The sequence below is a fragment of the Plecotus auritus genome, assembly GCF_963455305.1.
Source record: "Plecotus auritus genome assembly, chromosome: 5".
Lineage (NCBI taxonomy): Eukaryota > Metazoa > Chordata > Mammalia > Chiroptera > Vespertilionidae > Plecotus > Plecotus auritus.
In genome coordinates, this window is record NC_137776.1 from 83,217,822 (window position 1) to 83,241,774 (window position 23,953).

Genomic DNA, 23,953 nt, shown 5'->3' on the forward strand with positions numbered 1-23,953 from the left:
TAAAATAGATTTTATTGATTTTTCACAGAGAGAAAGGGAGAGGGATAGAGAGTTAGAAACATCGATCAGCTGCCTCCTGCACACCTCCCACAGGGGATGTGCCCGCAACCAAGGTACATGCCCTCGCTGGAATCAAACCCGGGGCCTTTCAGTCTGCAGGCCGACGCTCTATCCACTGAGCCAAACCAGTTAGGGCAGTACCATATACTTTTTTCTCTCAATCATTTCAGTTGGAGAGGGAGAGGGAGATAGTTTGGGGAGAGGTTGGTGAGGTATAGACAATAGCCAAATAAATACTCAATTAAAATATATTGGATGTTAGAAGCAAGAGTGGAGAAAAATAAAGATAGAAAGATGGAGAATTCATAGTTCTTATTTCCCATTGTTTCATGATTTAAGCCTTGTCATCATAGTTATTTTTATGGGAAATTGGGTGAAGCTCCGTTAAATAGAAACAGCCAGTATTGTTGCTTGAAGTTGCTTTTATACCAGAATCCAGCTATGCTTACATTTAATGGTTGAAAAACTATTATTACTATTAATCTCTGGTGTGTGATATTTTATGAAAAATGCTATGCTCTTTGCCTGGCAGAAACTATGATATATGCTTGCTTAAGCTATTTTATTTAATCCTTACCACACCTCTAAAATAAGTATTATTTATCCCTCTGAAGCTGAAGAAAATAAGGCTTAGAGTGATTAAATAACTTGCCTGAGGGAACATAGCTAGCAAAAAAACCAAACCAGGATTTGAACTGAAATTTCTTTGATCCAAAGATCATGTTTGTAATCACTACACCTTTCCCCTTCAAGCTCTGACTGAGCTAAGCAATATGAGCAAATTAACAAATCGATTGGTTTTAATCCAGACTGTTTTCCAGAGCTTGCACATGATTTGGTCCTGCCTATCTCTCCAACTTTATTTTAGACTACATACCCCAGGCTCTCTGCCCCAGCCCCACTGGCTTCCTTTTTGTTCCTTAGATACCACATTTTGGAGACCTTGGCATATGCTGTTTCCTTAGTTTGCAGTGTTCTCTTTCCTCTTCCCCCTCTCTTTATATGCTTGCCTCCTCTTTCTCTCCCAGGTTTTAGTTCACATATCTTTTGCTCATTCTTTTCCTGACCACTGTATACTAGGATACAGAAGCTGCTCTTCCCCTGTTATTTCTCCTGTTACCTGTTATTTCTGTCACAGCATGTAACCAATCTGGAATCAACCTGTTCACTTATTTCTCAGGTCTCTCCCTACAGATTATAAGCTCTCTGAGGGCGGGAACCTCCTGCCTCTTGGTTATCACTGTATTTACTGATCATATATGTCAAGTTCTGCTCTAACAGATGTGGAAAAAACAATTGAATGAAAATTAGATGAGTGATTTTGAAACGTATACATTTGTTTCTACTTAAAAACAGTGCTTTAAAATTTTTTCAGTGAAATGTATTTGAAAATGTCTGTGATAATTTTGAGTACTCTAAGTTTTGTTTAAACTTTGACTTACTAGCATAATCACAAACTATCACAACTTCCTGCAGTAATAGATTTTTGCTTTGGTTTTAGCATGCCCATGGTCTTATTTAAATAACTTGAAAATGAATATTTTTAAATGTTTTTATTGATTTTAGAGAGAGAAGAAGGAAGAGGGATAGAGATAGAAACATCAATGTGAGAGAAACATTGATCGGCTGCCTCTTTTATGCCCCTAGTAGCGATTGAGCCTGCAACCTGAGCGTGTGCCCTTGACCGGGAATTGAACCAGTGACTTGGTTCACAGGTTGATTCTCAACCACTGTGTCACACCATCCAGGTGAAAATTGATATTATTTAATAAGAATAAAACTCTTTAGCTAATCATCTGCAATAGAATAATAGTGTTACATAATCGTAATAGTTTTCAACTAGATATGGACTTAGTATACTCTCTAGTCGTACTGAAATATTGTAGATTGGTAAGAAGGCTTCTCAAAAGCTACATGAGTAGATCCAGGTTCAGAAACGTGGAACAGGGGCCTTTCTGTGGTATTAGGTCAATCCTTACTGTGCTTTCACATGCCCTCCCCATCCCATTATAATGAATACTAGTGGCCCAGTGCATGAAATTTGTGCATGGGGGGGGGGGTTCCCTCAGCCCAGCCTGCACCATCTCCAATCAGGGACCCCTTGGGGGATGTCTGGCAGTCGGACATCCCTCTCACAATCTGGGACCACTGGCTCCTAACCACTCACCTGCCTGCCTGCCTGATCACCCCTAACTGCCTCTGCCTGCCTGCCTGATTGCCTCTAACCCCTCTGCCTGCCTTCCTGATCACCCCTAACCTCTCTGCTTGCTTGATCTCCCCTAACTGCCTCTGCCTGCCTGCCTGATCGCCCCTAACTGCCCTTCCCTGCCGGCCTGATCTCACCCCCAACTGCCCTCCCCTGCTGGCCTGGTTGCCCCCAACTGCCCTCCCCTGCTGGCCTGATCTCACTTGGTCTCTATCTCTCTTTGTTTTTCTCAGCAGTCCTCCAGGCCTCTCTGCCTCCCTGTCTCCCTCTTTCTCTTTCCCGGCTGGGAGGGGGTGGGGCCAGTGGGGGCCACTCTACCCTCTGCCTGCCCTCCCTTCCATCCAGGCCTCTTCAGGCCCAGTCTGTTTTGTTTCCTCATTCTGAGAGAGGCTCCAAGAGCGAGCTGGGAGGGAGAGAAAGAAAGGGAGAAAAGGCTGTGAGCTGGTGGGCACTGTGTGTGTCTGTGCGTGTGTGCAGTTGTGAGTGAGTGTGAGTGGCGGCCCCACCTCCCCTGTCACCGTCTCCCCGTCTCCCCGTCTCCGCTGCCACAAGTCCCCACCCACCAGAGCCTGCTGCGTGCAGCCTGAGCATTAGGTCAAGCCTCTGGTCGTTGTGGATGTGACGGACCCAGGGTTTTTATATATTAGGATTCTTATGGGAGCAATAGATTATATATAGTATTTAATCTAAATAAATAAACTTGTATTTCAGAAAGAGAAGTATGAATATTAATCAGAGTTCACAATTTATCTCAAATCCATAAGAAATGAAACAGTAACGTTCATGGGTGACTTAGCACTGAAATCATTGTACACTATTCCATCTAAGGCAGCTGTTATACGGACACATGGCCTACAGGCTAGACCAGCCTTAGGCAAACTTCGGCCTGCGGGCCGGATCCAGCTGTTCTATCCAGTTCTCTTGCTCTCCCCTCCGCTCCTTTACTTTGAATTTATATTAGTTCACACAAACACTCCATCCATGCTTTTGTTCCGGCCCTCCGGTCCAGTTTAAGAACCCATTGTGGCCCTCGAGTCAAAAAGTTTGCCCACCCCTGGGCTAGACCCTCTGCTAGAAATCAAAAGTGTCAGATTCAGGATGAAAGAATCATCAAGCTTAACAATGAAACTACTACATTTGAACCTTACATTCTTATTCAGAAATCAAAAATTCTTAAAAATCAGATTTTAATAAACTTTAAATTTTTATGAATCAGTCATATATGACAAAAGAATTCCTCATTCTTCAGAAATATTTTTTGAATATATGGTTTTATTTGTGAACATAAGTTTACCCACATTTCTAAAGAAAAAGATATGATTTGCCTTCATGTCTTCTTAGAAGCCAGAGATTTATTTTCTAAGAGTCAAAGAAAACAAAAGCAAGCTACATTGTCTTATTTCTATAAGGAGATGAAGAAGGGAGGTGTGTTTCATCAATAGAAATGGTGTGTCCACTGAATGTGGTCAGTGACTGTATAAAGCATTCTAAGAAGTTAAAAAATAGTGTTGTTGCTAGAAAGTGACTCTTGTAAGACCAATGCAGTGAAGACCTGTATTGTCTGTCTTATTATTCTTATAAGGCCAGCAGCAACATTAGCTCACTTAATGTTTATACAGCAGAACACAGATCTCAGTTTAGATAAATATGAAGTTTATCTTTTTTCTGTGAATTGGAAGAGTTTTAGGCAGACTCAGTAGCACTCCATTTCTCTTCGATGCTTGTTTATAGAACGATCACAGGCTATGGAGAAAATATTATTCATTCCCAAATAACTGCATGTAAGTCATTGACTCCTAGAGTCCAAGGGATTATCTTGTCAAAAATCTTCCTTGTAGAGATAAAGCTTGTCATCGAATTCTGGTGACTATTATAATGAGGATATATTTGTCTTTGTGTGTGTATGTGCAGGAATACATGGACTCCAATAAATACATTGAGCATCTGCTAACTCAACTCGAGGAGAAACACAGAAGTCTCTGGAGGTGAGTTAAGCCCATGTCCTCAACTTATAGCAGCCTCTATAGCTTTGATCTTGATCCTGGAGGCAGGGAATTGGAAAATGGTTTATTGTTCTATTTGATGTCAGAAGCATCACTGGGGACAAATATTACCAGAGGCTACCTAGAGAATTCTATTTCTCTAACTAAAGTAAAGCAGCAGTGCCAAAAGTTGTCTTTGAATCAAGAACCTGCTCAGAGCTGGAAGGATGGTAGAAATTTGGACAGATACTGGTCAAGGTCAATTAATTAATTTGTCTAAGGCCATCTGGCAACCTTATATTGGAGCTCAATGTTTGTGATACTTGCTTGCTTAAAGATTATTTAGGTTTTTCTGTAATTAAAAGATAGGATGCTGCTTAAGATTCCTGCTTCTCCTCATATCAAAAGGGAACATTTTGAGAATGCTGTTGTATAGATCCCAATGTTTTTGTTATAAGTGGTAGGTTCTGATTTGCAGTAAGGAAAGACATGTGACAATATTTGTGCAGGTAAGTTGGAAAATGATCAGTATCATGGAAGTCATATTTTCAATTCATTCATTCCCTGGGGCCTCTTGGGAATTGAGACTGGCTAAGGATGTTTGTGATATTATTATCTAGATCTTTAGGGTCCATTCAGTTATGCTGTTCACAGGTGCAGCTATGGAATTTAAATTTCTTTTTCTAAATTCCTGTAGCTCTTGTTGTCTGGAATAAATACACTAGTGCTCATTTATATGATGCCTGACATTGCACTGGAATTGTTTCACATAATTAGCTTTGACTCCCAATGGTCAGTATGCCCCTAACGTCCTCTACTTCTTATCTCCTTGAGGCAGGGAGCAGAGCTTTCTCTCTGTTCACAGAGATGGCAGGTAAATATTTGCTAACCCTGTGGCTCTTTTATCCCACCTCATACAAATCCATCATCACTGGTCTCTGCATCAGGCTATGCTGCCCCTTCTTTATGCATCCTGTAACAAATCCCAATAACCTTGGCATTCTTCTTCCTGAAGAATTCTAGTTCTTGGGTAAAGTGCCTGACACTTTCATTTGTCCTGCTCATATATTAGTTTTCCTACTAGAGAACAGATCTATGGTTATAGTTATAGTATTCTATTTCTATACACAAAAACTGCTGCCAGGATACAACAGAAGTGTATAATTTTTAAGTTTGGTTTGCCACTAACAGGCACACCAGTTAATTTTCTGTAACTTGATGCAATCGTTGCCAGATTTTTGTTTGAGAGCTATAACCTGGTGTTGATATAGTTTTCTTTTGTGAGCCAGTGTATTGTATTAATAAAATTAACAACAACAATGCAATAATGCATTTATGGTTATGTGCCTTTTAAATTACATTTTCCATAGATCTACTACAAAGTATATTTAAAAGGCTATTTAACTAAACTGCAGCACTTTCTTTCAACTACTTGAACATTTTGTTATTTTCCAAGAGAAAAATACATAAAAATGATGAATGCCCTATGACAAAGGAAATTTACAGTTTAATTTAGGTCAGTAAGTGTGTCTTATAAACATCATTGGGAAGGGGTAATGGTTTTATGGGTTTTTTAATCCAATACCTGCATGGAAAGAATATTTTCCTGCTTTCTCAAGGTAGCTAATAAAAAACTTCTGGTCTTCTCCAACATGATTAAGTTAAAATCCCATTTCAGGCACAGAATTAAACTAACATAAAGTAATAGCCTAGAATTTTGTGTGCAGTTGCTTCCATTTTCTTTCAGAAATGGAATTATTGCTGGTGAAGAAGCCCAGCCTTATATATAGTGGCAGAGGATCTAATAAAATGACATTTGAATAACAATAAAGGGCAATAATGGCATTTGAATAGTCAGAATAACTGCCAGTGAGAAAATGGAAATGGGTAGTATTGAAAAGGAAATGAAAACCAGTAATAGCAGATTTATAGACTATTTATTGAATCATGAAATTATACTTGATTATATTTTGCAAATAGATCTTGACTTACTTAAAGTAATAGGCTTTATGATATTATTACAGTGTCGTAACTGCAACCATAGCTGAATTGTTTTTGGTGAAGAATATGTGAATGGCAGTGAGCAGTGTGGGAAATTCTTTCAGGTTGTGATTAAATTTTTAAACTGCTTTCTTGAGTTTGGGTAGACTCTTTGGTGTGCAGAGGATCATGGGAACAGCATGTGATGAACACAAACACAACTGGAATGTCTGAAGTTAAACAAATGTTCCCATAACTCAATATAAAACTTTTTCTCTGACTTCATTATGTCTTTGATCTATACCTGGTTCAGTTTTCATGAAGGAGGCTAATTTTCATTGCTCCTGATTCTAACTGATGGCCTTCCATTTATACTTGAGCTAAGGTATAACTTAAAAGAAAGGACAAATTCTGAATATTTAGTTCTTCCAATAATAATGATGGTCAGCATTAATTTATGGCCACAATCTTTGAGGATTGGTCAAAATCACAGTAGATACATTTTCTGTTATTGACACTTGGTAAATGATTAAAGAATTTAGACAAATGGTAGAAGATTTGAGTTCATGGCTTAAAAGCCTTTCCTTATTTTTTTGTGGAGGGGCTACTTGTCTTTCTTAGTTTCTAGTCATTTCTCATAGCATAACCAGTTGCTGTGACACAAATATATTGTTGTAATCATACTCTCAAGATAACTAGTTATTTTTGGGTCCTGCTTAGTATTCTACCGAAATAGACCTATTAACTATCTCTGGGTTTTCAAATGATAAGGAATTTGTGAAGTCCAAAGATAGCTGTCTAGCCATGAGAAGTCATTTAGCTCAATTGTCTTTTTTTACACCAACAGAAAACTTGTGTGAATTCATCTGAATACCAGGGCAGAGTCAGAATCTAGAACATAGTCTAAGATTTGAGCAGGAGTCTAGGTGTGTTTGATGTGCTCTGCCCCTTCCTACTTGATGAAAAGGACACAACCCATGGCCCCTTGTTTACTAGTTGATGTTGAAATGTGATAATATATTTCTGCATGTTTATTTGTTTTACTGTGGAAAGTCAAGATTAGAAGGAAAGGCTTATTAGCACTTAATGATTTTTATATCATCTGTTACTATTTCTGATTTGACTAAATATATCAGTGACTAATAAAGATTATAATGAAACAGTTGCTGAGAATGTCTTTCTCCTACATTTGAAAGAAACCTTTATCCATTTGCAGCCTCAAATTGAGAGTGTAGAACAATACAAACAGTTGGAAAATACCAATCGAATTCATGAATATTTATGGTGTTAATGACTCTTTGATGTCTTGTAAGTGAAATTATGTATAAAAATGGAAATAGCATGATACTATAGCAATGCAAAGAGGACTGGACTGGAGGTTTGTGAGACTTGGACTCTTGTCCTGGCCTGCCAAGCTGGCTTTCAGGTGACATCTGAGACTGAGTTTCCATATCTGTACAAGAAAGGTATCAATATAGCTAGTATTTAAGATTACAGAGCCCTGAGACTATATGAAACATAATGTTTAGTGTTACATTTATATAATATGTCAGACATGTAGAATCTCATCTATACTAATAATAGACAAACATGAAAATTGACCGTACCTCTGTGACACCCACAGCCAATCAGGAGTGATTATGCAAATTAACCTGACAAAGATGGTGGGCCTGTGGCAGCATGCATGAGCGCAGGTGCAGAGAGGCCGGTGGGCGGGGCGGGGCGGGATGCCTGCCTTTGTCGCCTTGGGCAGCGCGCTCCAGGTGGGTGGGCAGCGTGCACAGGCACAGAGTGGCTGGTGGGCAGAGAGCCTCTGGGCAGGGGAGACGAGCAGGCGGAGGGTGGCCTATACTCCCCACATGGTGGCGGTGGCAGCTGTGAGCACGCCACGCGGAGCCTGCGGGCCAAGCTGAAGTAGCGCCTGCAGGCCATCAGCACCGAGGAGTGGCTGTGCAAGTCCCGCCTCCTAGCCCAGAAGGTGCGTGATTGCAGGGACAGCCACCATGGCTGGCCAGATTGACGTCCTCCTGACCGCGCCGAGGGGGTTTGTGGATCTGTGCAGCCGCAGGCCTCTGGTGTGCGCATCCTTTCCTCCCCTGCTGGCGTGTGAACGTCCCCCAGCACACTGTCACCCACGTGCGCCTGTGCACCTGCAACAGTCCTGGACCATGGTGTATGCAAGTTACCCGCCCCTCCACCGCACTTCCATCAACCCCAGCATGCCTACATCCCCCACAGGGCATGCGCATGACCCCTCCTGCATGCTCACATCCTTTGGAGAGTGTCTGGGTGTTCTGGGTGCTGAGGGTGGGCGCCTGTGAGATAACAGTGAGAGGGCTAAGTGGTGATGTCCTGTTCCTGCAGAGGCCAGTGCAGTGATGAGATCAACTCCATGGGGCTAATGCAGGTGCTGAGGTGGGAGCAGGTGGGGAAAGACACACCTGGTGGGTGCATGCGGCCCTCACTGAGTTGCCTTCGGTCAGTGTTCAAGATCAGGAACCCAGAGGAGGTGAGGAGTTCCATCCTCTCAGTGAAACGGTGGGATAGTCGGGGCAACTGCAGAGGAGAAATGTGTACTTTGGGTGCCGGCACCCATGAGCGAAGGCTGCCCTGACTGACCTTGCTTGCTTGGAGCCTAGTGCACTCCTGCCAGGAAGCAGATGACAGGATGTGCTTTTTCGAGTTAATGAGAGAAAACATTGATTCTCCTGCTGCCCGCAAAGGTGGAAAGTGGAGTGGGGAGACATGCGGAGAGTGAGCGAGGTTCCCTGTCTGGAGGTTCCAAATCCACCATTGGTTCCTTTCACCGCTGACTAAAGATATACAGGGTGTCCCCCCAAAATGTATATACACGTTGAATACCTACTAATTACAATGGGTTTAAGCATGAAAAGAAAGAAACAACAATGGAGCTGTCATCTGTTAAAAGTGCGGGCACAAACTGTCAGTTGGACATTCCCCGAGGGGTCCTGGATTAGAGAGGGTGCAGGCTGGACTGAGGGGCCCCCCTTCCCCCCCATGCATTAATTTCATGCATCGGGCCTTTAGTTTTTCTATAATACTTAAATAATGAAGCATGATCAACCTGTATTATATATATATCCTATATAATAAAAGCCTAATATGTTAAGTGCCCGGTTGTTTGGGTGTCCATTCAACCAAAGCGTAATATGCTAATGATATGCCAAGGCTGCTCAACTCTCGCTATGACTAGTACACTGACCACCAGGGGGCAGTCGACCAGTGGACCATTCGCTATGATGTGCACTGACCACCAGGAGGCAGATGCTCTGACTGGTAGGTTAGCTTGCTGCTGAGGTCTGGCCAGTTGGGACTGAGAGGGGCCAGACAAGCCCTGGAGCCCTACTGTGGTCCCTCCCTGGGCTGACCAACCTCCCACATCCCTCCCCAGCCCTGATTGTGCACTGGTGGGGTCCCTTGGCCTGGCCTGCACCCTCTTGCAACCCGGGATCCCCTCAGGGGATGTTGGAGAGCCAGTTTTGGCCCAATCCCACAGGCCAGGCTGAGGGACCCCACTGGTGCATGAATTCATGCACTGGGCCTCTAGTATATATATCATAGAAATTTTTAAGAATATGAGTAGAATGATTAATATGACAGAAATACCTAACAGTTTTGCCAGTAACCCAGCCAGATAATGTCAAAATGTTCATTTCAGATTTTCCTAGCTCAAATTGGAGACAGTGTTATCAATAGCCTGTAAATAAATAAAGTAGGTCTTCATGAGCAAAATTAAATGACAATATCTGGTAAATGCAGAGTGGCAACTGCCAGCCAACAGAGTCCAGATCACCAAAGTGACATTGGAACAGGCTCTGTGTAGGCTAGGGCTTCTCAGTTGAGATACTATTGACATTTGGGGCCAGGACATGATTTACCATGGGGGCGGGGGCGCAGGGGGGTTGTCCTGTCCATTGCAAGATGTTTAGTATAATTTCCAGCTTCAACCCACTACATGCTAGTAACACCTCCTCATTGTGACAACCAGAAAAGAAATTCCCCAGACATTTTCCTTATGTTCTCTAGAGGTCAGAATCCTCTCTCCTCCCCTTTGAGAACCAGTGATCTAAATCATTGATGCAAGCACTTTCCCAAGCACATGTCCAGAAATACTAATACCCTTTTTAGAGTCACTGTTTTAGGTGTTTTAAAAACAAATGCATTCTGTGGTCACTTTTGAAACATACCAGGTAAAACCAAGCTTTAAAATTGTTTTAATTGCAGAACTTTTCAGAGCCAGTTATATTGCTAACATGTGCTGTATACATCAAATACAGGATATAAAATATAATTTTGACTTCTTAAAACAAACTCAGTCATATCTTTCTTGAAGTATCTACTCTGACTGCGGTTCCAGGAAACACATTTTGGGAAGTGGTGATCTGGCCAGTTTGATAGCCAAATATAAACATGGCTGTACACCCTCCTTCCCATTACTTCACTGGCCTGGGATGGGTAACTAGTGGTAACTAGTAAAAAAAACCGTTAGTGCTGTGGGAAGTCTGGGTTGTTGGTAAAAGGGGGAAGTAGGTGTCTTAGGGAAGCCAACCCCAAGTTCTTCACCATTTTCTTGAAGGGTTGCCAAAGCCTCAATACCAAATTCCAATAATCTGAAGAACACTTGATTATAAGCTATGTTTGCCCTGGTGATGCACTGAACTCCTCCTTTCCCAGGAGGAGAAATGATGGTTTCCACGTGACCAAGGGGAGGACAACACTTCATCGAAAAGCATCTATAGATCCCTGGTTAGATTAAGACTCCCTAAGACCTATCCCTTCTAACAATAAAATTTTGATTTTAATGTATCCAAAATTCTTAAAAATAGACTTTTTCTTTGTGGCTTATGTGTGATTCTTATTCTAAGGAAAGAGAGGGGGGAAATGGGCAAAAACTTTTTGTTGATTCTCATCATGATTCAAAATATTGCTTATCTAAGTAGAGTGAACATTGAAATAAAATGGTCTACATTACAAATATTCATTCATGTATGCCCTAATTTTGATATATTTATATATGTGGGGGGGTAGATAATTGGCACCACTGTCTACAGTTAATGTCAGCTCTAATCTTAATTTCCATAAAATGTGTGTGATATTAAAATTACTTACTGAGACACTGAATGCTATTCTATCCCCAGGAAAAGAAAGTTCTTTGTTACTGTTACCTAGAAATTGTCTTGCCTTTGTAAAACAGAGATAAGAAGAAAAAAGCACATGTGCCCCAAAAAGTCAAGCCCAGAGCCTCTAGGAGATTTACCTTTTATGCATCTTGGATCTCAGAATCGTATTATCCAGACATCTTAAGAATTAGCATGTCTCTATTCTCATGGGGTTAATTTATGTAGAAGGAGATGCCAAGTATTAAACAGGTTGCCTTTGCTGTAATCATAGACTTCCACTGGGAGATCTTAATTGGCAACAAGTAAAATTGCTCTGCATGAATTCTTAATGGTGGACACCATATAAAATAAGAACTGTGATTTGCTTTTTAAATTCCCTTCCAGAGAAAAAGAGGCTATCTCTGGGGGCCAGAATGTATGGCAAACAAGGAATAAGCTCAGTGTTCTGCAAGAGCAATAAAAGCTCTGAAAGCAAAACCTCATGCTATGTCAGCTCAATAATAGCACGTGGTTTCCCATATCTGCAGCCCTGTCTCACTCCACTGCGGTCAAAGGAGGCCACGGCTAGCAAGCTTTACATTATCTTCCCCTCTTCTCAACCCTGGGGCTGAATTTCTGAATCTTAGCTAGATTCATGGGCAAGTGTAAGCACAAGGGCCACCCTGGAAACCCATCAATGTCACTTCTCAGTTACCCACTAGGGGTTGCTTCAGAGATGCAGCCAGTCCCAGACCCCTGCCAAGATAAGAGTCTTGCCTCTAAGTCATGCCCTCCGCCCAGCACCAAACAGAATAAATCAGGGCTCTGGAAATTGGGTATTGCCTCATGCTTCAACGGTTATGTCATCTGTGGGCAGTGGTGGGGATACTTATTATAGATCGATGGTGCCACTTTATAGGAGCAAAGCAGCATTGAGGCTGCTTCTCAGATATGGAGCCCTAATGGAATAGCATCACTGCCTTTAAGGTGACTTGTTCAGCAACAGAAGGGGCTTGTAGGTGTCTGGATTGACTGAACCAGAAGATCACCCAGGTTCATATTTCACCTTGTACTTTAGGATTGATCATCATAGTTTATTTACATGACCTGTCTGATATGCTTGTGGTTTTTTTTTTTAATTTAAATTCTTTATTGTTTAAAGTATTACATACGTACAGCTTGTTGATCTTATGAGGTTGCCTAGTGTTTGAAACCAGAACCTCTGGGACAAGGGGACACCAAAAATGCCAGACTGAAACTCTACAGGAACATTATATACACAATCTCCTGTTTCTTAACAAATCCATCCAGCCTTATTTTTTTTTAAGGGGACTGCTAATCCAACAGAGAATGTATGCTTAGGTCCTAACCTTGTAAATAATAGACTATTTAAAATCATGTTGTATTTTGTCTTCTTCACTCCAAATTTTGTTTGCCAAAAAAAAAAATGAACATGCATTTATCCATAAAACACATTTTTTGGAGACTGTCCTTTAAAAGCTCAAAGGTTTCCCCAAGCAGTTGGTGTTTAATCCAAGTAGGAACAGCTCTGGAGGACTGAGGGCAGATGAATAATTGATTAGTGAATAGATTTAATTTGAACTGCCTTGAAGACTTTTAGTATATATACATAAGATGATGAGAAATGCAGGTCTGGAGCTCTTTATAATTCATATGTAAACCACAGTATAGATAGAGGCATTAGGTTAGCCTACAAAGATGTAAAATTGACCTCTAATATAACTGGGGAAATAGACCCACTTTAAAGATGGATTTACTGCAGCCAAGGGCAACTTGAGTTGAATAATATTGTACAAGTGGGTCCATAGATGATTTGAAAGTCATTCTACTTGTAGTTTAAACAGGTTTGCATTCTTCAAGCAACCCTCTCAAAGTACCAAAAATATTTCAACATCAGTAGGATTTGGGGGTCATCCAGAGAAATTTACCACTATTTAATCTAAAAGCATTTGGCTTGAAATATGTTTGTTATTTTTAGATCCATGCTTATCTTAATATGATGGCCAGGAACCTAATGTGATACATTTATCTGAAATTAAAATAAAGAGCCTCAAGCAAAAGGCATTTTGCAGATTTATTTGGGGTAATAAAGATCACAAATATTCCCTACTAAGTTGAAAGGAGGAAACTCCAGCAGGCAATCATATAAATGACCCACTCAGCGGAGATGCGCGTGTTCAGGCTGAAGTGCACCCACAGTGGGAAGGACACAGTGCCTTTATTTTTTATTTTTTCTTCTGGAAGGAGGAATGAACTGGGTAATTGACTATGGCCTTCTATTTAATTTTAATTTTAATGGGAAAAACTCCCCACCCATTTGTTAAGCATGAGAATCCTTGTGATTTTCTTTAGGGGATTTAGAATTTAACTCTACATATATCTCTACATAGGTAACTCTGGAGCTAAAAGGAGTGATTTTTTTTGTCTTATTCCCTACTATTGTTTTAACTTTCCATATTCAGAGGCCTGGGAAGGAGTTCTAGCACCCTCCCCCCCCCCCCTTTACCCCTCACCTCAGCTCTGGGGATGGGTGTTTGGGCCTCTGAGAGGAGGAAATTAAAAATGGACCTCCCCCCTCAGAGGCTTTAGTTATGGCAGATTGTATACTTCTGTCTTACAAATTAGGCCTCATGAATAATCCCACAAAGAAGTATGGGTGGGAAGGTGCCTGAATCAAAGAATCAGGAATAGGTTGGCAAAACTATAAAGTAGAAAGCACCTGTTAGATATCTCAGAGCAGAGAAAACTTCTAAGAATGTGACACTCAGTGGCAGGGTTGGTTGAGGTTGGCAACCTGTGGCTGGTTTCATGGCCTAGAAACTCTCAGTAATTTGCTTTACTGGAAACTGACTTACTTACTGTTCAGGGTTCACCCCCTACTGAACACTCACTGATGAAGAATTATATATGTACTCTCTATGGAGCTAATACAAGATTTTTCACCAGATGTAAAAGTCTGCATGAGAGAGGAAGTAAAGCCACCGTAGTTCTCAACTCTGCACCACTAACCGCTTTACCATCCATCTACTCACTTAGACCTGGTGGTGCTCCGGTTCTTGCCTCCTCTCCCCTCCCCAATTCGGATGACACTTCAGCAAAATACCCTCAACACGTGCCCAACAGTGGCTCTGTTCTTACCCTCAATGACCTCTATATCAATTCTAAACACATAGCTCTCAATCCCACCCTGATTTATTTTCTAATTATCTCATGCGGGTCAGTCTTGTACCCTTAAGATCTTTGAACTGTAGGGCCAACTCCTCTCATTCTTCATATCTCTCATAGTGCTTAGCATAAGACATAAAACTTTAGAATAAAACTTTGCTGATCTTGAAAGCATGGAGACAATTGGAAGTATGTTCTAGTCATCTTTGTACCTAAGAGACTTGTCTCGGTGGCATGCAAAAACCTAATGGGATTCACAATTTTAAGATAGTTACTCCTAGGAAGTTAAAGATGGGACATTTAATGAAAATGCTGTTAATGATGTGCAAAGCCTGGAAGAATGCTTGTTTCACTGTACTTGTTTATGCTGCTTTCAAAAGTCAATCATAAAGAAGTTTTAAGGCAAGTCATGTCTGCATGATGAGTCATTGCACATCATAGGAAAGGCTCTGACCAGTAACAGCTGTGGATTTCTGCCTCCAATATTACTGGACTTACCTACCAATTGTATCTTGAGCTTCAAACAGCCTTATCAATAGAAGCAATGAAAGAATCTCTCATAATTTTGAAAGAAAGGAATTAAGAAGAGATTGTGATAAGTGAAAATATACAGTATAAATAAGTAGTAAATCCATGATAAAAATCAAAGGCTAAACTAGTGTTTTTTTGTTTTGTTTTGTTTGTTTTTGTTTTGTTTTTTACCTTGGATAAAGTGAGTTAAAGAAAAATTGTAGACACATAGATCATGTTCCCTTTAAAAACCTAACCAGGCCCTACCTGTTTTGGCTCAGTGGATAGAGCATTGGCCTGCAGACTGAAGGGTCCTGGGTTTGATTCCAGTCAAGGGCACATACCTTGTTTGCAGGCTCAGCCTGGGAGGGAACCAATCGATGTATCTCTCTCACAGATATTTCTCTCTTTGTGTCTCTCCCCCTCCTTTCCACTCTCTCTAAAAATCAATGGAAAAATATCCTTGGGCAAGGATTAACAAAATAAATAAATAAAATGTCGAAAGTAAATAAATAAAAAATAAAAACTGAAAGGCTAGAGAGGGGGTACTTCCAGAGACGGCCTTGAGAATTTTGACATACACTTGAAGTCAGGAGGGAGTTCAAAGTAAAGTTAAAAGGTGTGAAAAGAGAACAGCAACTAAAAGTAAATTATCATTTTATTAGTTAAGTGCTTTAGGTAACCTAACTATCAAAAGGGGCTCTTTCTATCTCCTAAAGTCTTAATGGTATCCATTCTAGTCCAGGTGGGGCTGCTCTTTGTTGGCACACAGCACAATCAGAGTCTCTGTTCCAATTGTTTGCTGAATGTGTTGTATTGTTGCTAAAGGTTAAAAACATTCCTGGCTTATTCTCTGCAATGTGGAGTTCGGGTCCTGATTCTGCTACTTACTGTGTAGTCCTGTGAAGGTCATGTAGGCATTCTGGGCCTCTGCTTCCCATTGGCGATGGAACAGGATAGAAGTGAGTGAGTTCAGCAGTCCTCTTGTTAGTTAACAATCGACTCTTACCTGTCATCTTGAAGGGATAGTTGAAAGGTTGGATGATGAAGCCAGAAGAGAAGTGATAGATACATGGAATTACTGAGAGCTGAAAGGGACAATTTTCCTTCTTGAAAGAAGGCAGAAAATTATTTTTATGAACCTAGTTCTCTTTAAGCTGTAACTCTTGGGCTGTGTCTTGGCACTGAACCTTCTAGAGGTAATAAAACAGCATGCTGGCAGATCAGGGCACCAGAGCAGGGCAGCGTCTGTGACCCCTTTCAAAAGATTTTCCAGGAAACTGTTTTATTGAATAATGTTTAAGTTTCCACAGAAGCTATGAGCACAGCACAATGCAAAAAAAAGACAGAAAGAAAAAAGTCAATTGCACTGTATCAAAAAAAAAGTAGCTCTGCGGTTATGGTCCCTATTAAGGGAAATTGCATTGTCTTATGATGTTTCTTTAGTATTCCCTGGAGATTCACGAATTCAATGGCTAATTAAAAGTCAGAATATGTATTTACCTGGACTTGTTCATTATCTTGTCTAATTGATTTTCCTGTATCTCTGCTCTGGAAATAAAGATATGAATGGGGTCAGTTACAAAGGCTCAAAAACAGAATCTTCAGACCAGACACACAGTTTAGGATTTTGGCCTTTGGGGCCATTTGTTACCAAGATCATGAAAGTTAAAATGTACCACAAGTTGCATTTATCCAATGATACCTCTTTCACCAGTCTGCCTACAATTCTCATGCTTGAAATAAAGGAAATTGTTGACCAGAAAAATCACCCATGAGATCTGTACTTGCCACCTGAGGAGAGTCCTGGCGTTCCTCTCTTAGCTCCTGTAGTATCCTATCAAGTATTAGTTTGCCAAGTTAGATACCTGTGGGAATCTGAGTTCTAGAAATTTCTTAGCAAAGTCAAGCATGTTTATAATAGAATAAAGGAGTCCTATTAGAAATGTAAAATTACAAATCTAAATATTTATATTTTTAGCCACAAATGTCCCTACCAACCTTAATCTTTTTTTGTTACTCATTATTCCTATATACACTCCCTGCTCCTTGTCCAGGACTCCATTCTAGACAGGCCTACCCAACCCTTTAAGGTAAAGCTTAGGTCCTCCTAATGTTCAAATCCTTAGCCTTGTTCCTCAGCCCACCTGAGCTCCATTCTGCCCACTCCCTTCCCTTCCAAACTTGAGACTACACTACATATGTACACATACATAGTGATTTACATCTTGTGAAAACTCCAAAATTATCCCATGTACCTTAATTTTGACTCTACAAATATTGTCAGTACCTGGCCTTCCACTTATGTTCTCTATAAAAAGGTTGATAGCATAGGGTTGAACATAATTGGTGTTAAGCTAACATTGACTGATTTTCGTGAACAGTTCTATGTGGAACTCTTGCTGATAATGCTGTATCAAGCATATTTATTTCATATTGTAATGTCTATTAATGACATTACAAACTAGGAAGTGTCCAGAGGGCCAGTGACTAAAATGGAATGAGGTGCTGAATACTAAGTTAATAATGGTGGGAGGAATTGGAGATGTTTAGTTTGACAAATAGAAAAATAAGAAGTGGACCTGATAACTGTTTTTAAAATGCAATGAGTTGTCCTGTGGAAAAGCATTAGCACCAACCTGTGATATTCATGAAGGAAGAACTGGTAAACCAGTTGTCTACATTTGAACCTGAGAGAAGCAACTGGGCACCAGAAAGGTACACATATCACCCTCTCATGTGGAGAAGGCTGTTCTTGAGATAGTGAACTCTATACAAGTGTCAAAGCAAAACCAACATGACTATCTTCCAGATGTCATATGGAATGGATCGTTACAGTGGATAGGAAGAATCCAGATACCCCTCATGTCGGATGACTCACCATCTGGCTTTCACTCTCTGGCCCTAATGCTGCTCTACTTATTTAATTTTTTATTGATTTCAGAGAGGAAGGGAGAGGGAGATAGAAACATCAATAATTAGAGAGAATTATTGATCTGCTGCCTCCTGCACACCCCCTACTGGGAATCAAGTCCGCAACCCAGGTATGTGTCCTGACGGGGAATTGAATCATGACCTTCTAGTTCATAGGCACACACTCAACCACTGAGCCACACCAGCTGGGCCACTGCTCTATTTTTAATGGCCATTTTCCCCTCTCTACCATCCCTTTTAAATAGTTGAAGTCAGTTTTAGCTTTGTTCTTAGTTTTTACTTTTTTAAAGGAGGCAATGTAGGTCTTTCCATTGTTCCACAGACAACTATTTTTCAGACCCCATTAATAATGGCCACCTACTAGACCTATTTTACTTTGTCAATTTTCTTTTTAACACGTGGGCTCTAATATAAAAATAATATACTTTATTATGGCCAGATTACAAGTATAGTTTCAGTCATCCTTTGAGAGAGGGCTGTTATTCTATTTTTGTGATTTTTCCCCTAGTGGTACTAATTGTTAATAACCTTTAGGCAAAATAGCTAAAATTTCAGCATTATGTCATGCATATCTAGTTACTCTCTTGTGGACTTAGGAATATAAATCATTATTTCAAGAAAGAACAAGGTGTGTTTTAAATTTAGAATATCTGTTCTCTTTTTTCCTACTGCTCCTTTATTCCATGATTTTTTTTAATTGCTTTGTCCAGTTTCACATTTTTTTCCCAATCCGACAGCTTTATTTATGGTGAAGAGGTCAGAGCAGCATTAATCATTTTAAGTGAATTAGTTTATTCCTGACCTAGGTAGAACTTTTATTGGACACTTACTCTGGCCTGCAGAAGGAAGAAGGGAACCAGCTTCAGATTATCAGTGAAACGGACAGTTACTAATTTGACATTTACATTCCAAGGTTAAGGGATGTTGGGAAGGATTAATGTTAGAAAGAAGAAACAAAGCTTCTGAGAAAATATTTACCTAGAACACAGCCAACGTGGAAGGCACTACTGGATGTTCTTCTGAAGAGAGGAGTTAAAATTGGGTTTTGCCGATGTTCATCATGATTCACATTTAGATTTTTTTCCAATTTCAGCTTTATTGTGACAGTGGGGTGTACAGTTTACAAAAGAAGATACTGCTTTTCAAACCTATTATGCTAGGAGTTTCAGAGATTTTATTTTGGAAATCCAATCTACTGCTCCTTCTTTGTGCTTCCTCCCCCAACCCATATATCTGAGAGGCTTATTTCTAGCCCATTTACTACATTAGCAGGCAAGTTTATTTTTCTGGCTTGATGCTAAAGCATTGTTATAGAAGTACCATTTTCAGGCAGTTCTAAAGTAGAACCATTATCTTCCTCCTCATAATTTTAAAGTTAACATTTGAAAATCACTTTCAGTTTTGGATAACAGCTGAAAAATGATTGAGGGAAGCTTGCATTCATCTTTGTCACATTGGTGAAGGTCTTGCAATAAATACATTGGAGATTATTTTTCCTGTCAAATGCTGCTAGACATTATAATAAATTAATTATCTGGGCTGTTGTCAGATGGATGTCCCAGTATTGTCCTAGAGAAGGTATGAGCTGTGATCCAGCAAGGCATAAAAGCTGACTCACTTGTCTAATGCCAGTGCTCTTGTTCTAGCATTAAGAAGGGTTCAGCAATCTAGAGAAAGGCTGTGCGTAGATTAAGTAGGAGTCCAGAGACGAAAGATAATTTTGAAAGGCATTGGGGGTCAGACGAGCTTTAGCTAAAGGAGCTAAGTTCTCGTTGTCTCAGGACCCCTTGCTTTTTATTAACACAATTTGTTCTAAGGCAAGGTGGAGATAATACACTTCAAAGGGTAGGGTTTCGTACAGAAGCATTGTCAGATTGGGGAATAGCTGTTCAGGTGTTTGGCCAACAGGAGGCAATAACATGTACATTAAGATGCCCTGAGGTGTCTCGCAGCAAATAATCATCCTATTCAGGTTTGGGGGCAATGCCTTTAGCCACTCCAACAGGTGACAACATATGTGACTCAGCCCTTGTTAAGTCCCCAAGTTCCATCAGCCTTTTGATGAAACTCTTACAATTATGACATGCTGGAACTGGCTTCCAGCACTTGTCAGCAGGAAAAAGTCTGGGGAGTCAGTTAGGGTTGCTTGAGAAGTTCACTCTGGAAATGAGATACATGATAGCAGGCTTCTGACAACCTATGAGATCTTTTTTTCCCAAGGAATGTCCAAGCCAACCCATATTCTATAGTGGGTTAGAGATGTGAGTGCTCTAGATATAGAGATAGTATAAGGCCATGCTACCATAGAGTGTGAAGAGATTTTTTTAAATTGCTGCATGGCCCTTTGCATATATTTATGGGAAAACCACAAAAAGGTCAGAGGTTCAGGATGTCTGGAAGGTTTCCTGCTTCTTACTTGAGCAAACCAAAGAACGTGGATTAATCCTTATAAAAACTTTCTCATGGGATTTCCAAGAGTTGATTCCTCATGTAAAGTTAGAATGTGGAAGCATCCCTCTTGTTTCTTTTTGGGAACAAGAAAACTTAGATATCACTGTCTGGATTAATTTGTAGTCAAAGATTGGCTCCTTCCAGGTCCACCTTCTGTTCACAAACCCAGAGACCTGGCAGTTTCTCATGGCATCCAAAATGCAGCATGTGGATGGAGACTTTCCCACATGGCAATAAGAATTGTCATGGAGCCTCCTGGCCCCAGGCCATCTCTCTCTTGGCAGAGTTGGCAAAGCTGGGCCTCTTTGATGTTAACTTCAAACATTCATAACATGACCCAAACGTAGCATGTTTTCTTACTAACTGGGATGGGCCTGTGATTAATTTATGTAAGCCATTTAAAATTTATTTGTATTTCTAACTTTTCCCACTTCTTGTTGGGTAATAAGTTCCATAAACATAACCCCTACTTTGTGGAATAGGGTTAACTTTTATTTGGCCTAAACACACACAGGCTTCAAGTGATGACCCCTTCAATTAGACATTTTAGGGTTCAATGAGTAAATCCATGTTTATTCTTACTTTTTATAAGCTTATAGACACAAGTCACTTTGCATCAGACAACAACACTCACAGAACATGGATTAGTTTTTGTTTTCTTGATTATTTTGTCTTTATTTAGAATTTTAAAAAATTTTCTTCCCCTTTGGCATCCTCTTTGGCTTGTTCTCTGTATCTATAGGTCTATTTCTGTTTGATTTGTTTATTCCTTTGTTTTGTGTGTTGTTTTTTAGATTTCACACATAAGTGAAATCATACAGTATTTGACTTTCTCTATTTGACTTATTATTTGCACAATACCCTCTATGTCAGTGGTTTGCCGCTCTGTTGACTAATGAGTTTGCCGACCACTGCTCTAGGTCATTCTGTGTTGTTGCAAATGGCAAGATTTCCTTTGCTTTTTATTGCTGAATAATATTATATTCCATGGTTCCTTTATCCACTTACATCTTAATAGACACCTAGGTTGATGTAAATAATATTGTGATGAGCATAGCGATACATATCTCTATTTGAATTAGTGATTTTGTTTTCTTCGGATAAAATAACCAGAAGTGGAATTGCTGGGTCTTATGGTAGTTCTATTTTTAGTTATTTGAAGAAACTCCATACTGTTTCTATAGTTGCTGAACCAGTTTACAATCCCAGCAGCAGTACATGGAGGTTCCCCTTTCTCTACATCCTTGCCAATACTTGTTCGGTTTATTGATGATAGCCATTCTGGCAGGTGTGAGGTGATAGCTCATTGTGGTTTTAATTTGCATTTTTTTCTAATGATCAGTAATGTTGAGCATTTTTTCATGTCTGTTGGCCATCTTTATGTCTTCCTGGGAGAAATGTTTATTCAGATCCTCTGCCATTTTTTAATTAGAATGATTGGGGTTTTTTTTAGGGGGTTAAGTTGTGTGAATTTCTTATATACTTTGGATATTAAATCTTTATCTGGTATATTTTTTAAAAAATATACTTTTATTTATTTTTTTAGAGAGAGAGAAGGGAGAGGGAGAGAGAGAAACATAGATGAGAAAGAAAAATAGAAATATCAGTTCTACACATCTCCTTCTGGGATCGAGCCCACATGTTCAAGGATCAATTCCTGGGCATGTGCATGGGAATTGAACCAGCAACCGCTTGGTACATGGGATGATGCTCAACCAACTGAGCTACACTACACTGGCCAGGGCTCAGATAAGTCTTTTGCAAATATCTTCTCCCATTCAGTATATTGTCTTTTTGTTTTATGGATAGTTTCCTTCACCATGAAAAAAACTTTTTAGTATGATATAGTCCCATTCATTTATTTTTCTCTCTTGTTGCCCTTGCCTGAGGAGGCATACCCAAAAACAAATAGCTAAGACCAATTTAAAAGAGTTTACTGTCTATGTTTTTGTCTAGAAATTTTATGGTGTCAGGTCATACATTTAAGTCTTCAATCCATTTTGAGTTTATTTTTGTATATGGTTTAAGGACATGGTCCTGTTTCATTTTTTTGTATATATCTGTCCAATTTTCCCCCATCACTTATTGAAGACACTGCCTTTATCTCATTGTATATTCTTGCCTTCTTTGTCATAGCTTAGTTGACCATATAAGCAAGGATTTATTTCTGGGCTCTCTATTTTATTTCATTGATTTATGTGTCTATTTTCACACCACTACCATACCATTTTTATTATTTTAGCTTTTTTGTATAGCCAATGAAATCTTGAGAAAGAAGAAATTGGGTAGTATTATACTCCCTGATGTTTTAAAGCAACATATGATTTCATTATTAAGATAGAGGTTCTAATCTAGTCCACTCTGTAACTGGGTAAGTCATTTGGACACTTGACCCCTTTATTGGAAAAGCAGAAATTTGGGCTGAAATTTCTTTTCTAGCTCTAATGATCTTTTGAATCAGTGATCACCTAGGAAAATGTAGACTGTGGAAGATTCTGAAATAAAATTAAATTGTTAATTTGAGTTGTAATTAATATTTCTATATTGTGATTAATAGTTTGGAGAGAGAATAGCAAGAAGTTTTATAAATATAGACAAGTGTGGAATGAGACCTTCTAACATATTCTGCTAAATTACTATTTGTGGGTGGGAAAAAAAAGACAAGCTCCTTTTTCTTTTTAAAGCTTATTTCTTCTCTATCTTCTCCAAAAGCATTCCCTTATCTCTTCTGAAAATGGAGCTGTCTGTCGTCTGTCTCCCCAGTTAACCAGTAAGCTCCTGGAAGAGGAAATCATGTCTGCTATCTCTTCACCTGGTGCCAACAATCTAGAACTGATTGAATTAGTATGGATGTGTGTGTGGTCATTGTGATCATGGATGGTCATGGGTAGATGGTCATGAGTGGAAGGTCATGGATTCAGAGCACTTGAACGGGTGCCAGAGCTGAGGCAACAGAATGAACAATCCCATCAGATCAGCACTTGCTATGTTTCTGTGGATCCTGGACTCTGGGTCTTGGTTCAGTTTTTCTTTGTTCCATTCCTCTTCTTTCATTGTCACCTCTGCCCTTTCTAGCAGCAGTCTTCTACTTCAACTCTCATATTTAGCCTGATGGGAGCCTTGTAACCCATATATTAAAAGGGATTCATTTATGTACTGTATTACCAAATGTATATCCTATATATTAGCCCTACCCACATGCTCCACTCACTGTGTTTAAGTTGTATGTTCACATCCTTTGACCTTCATATTTCATAAGACCTATTATCAGTTTTGGTGTCTTTATCTACCTGGTTCTCCATCTTCTGTTAAACTAAAGTATTACCCCACTAGTGGCTTGTCTTGTGCCTCCTGAATCAATATTAGTTCAAAGGAAGGCCTTGCATTTTGATCTCTTTCAGTTGGTCATGGGCCTTTACTCTGGAATATTTCTCATTGACATCCCTGGGCCTAAGACAGCATTCCTGACTGTCCTCCTTTCTGTTATTGTCTCTGAAAATCAGTGTGGGAAATACAAAGCTTGA

General features: G+C 39.9%; 1 protein-coding gene across 2 annotated transcripts in view; it reads left to right on the top strand.

Moving 5' to 3' along the window:
- The window catches only part of NCKAP5 (NCK associated protein 5), a gene marked incomplete at its 3' end in the record, with an annotated part of 888,017 nt that overhangs the window by 223,499 nt on the left and 640,565 nt on the right, over positions 1-23,953 (top strand). For both annotated transcript variants that reach the window (XM_080669006.1, XM_080669007.1), the window contains exon 2: positions 4,178-4,251. In XM_080669006.1, the coding sequence (XP_080525132.1) occupies positions 4,178-4,251 (74 nt within the window). The remainder of the gene's footprint in view (positions 1-4,177; positions 4,252-23,953) is intronic.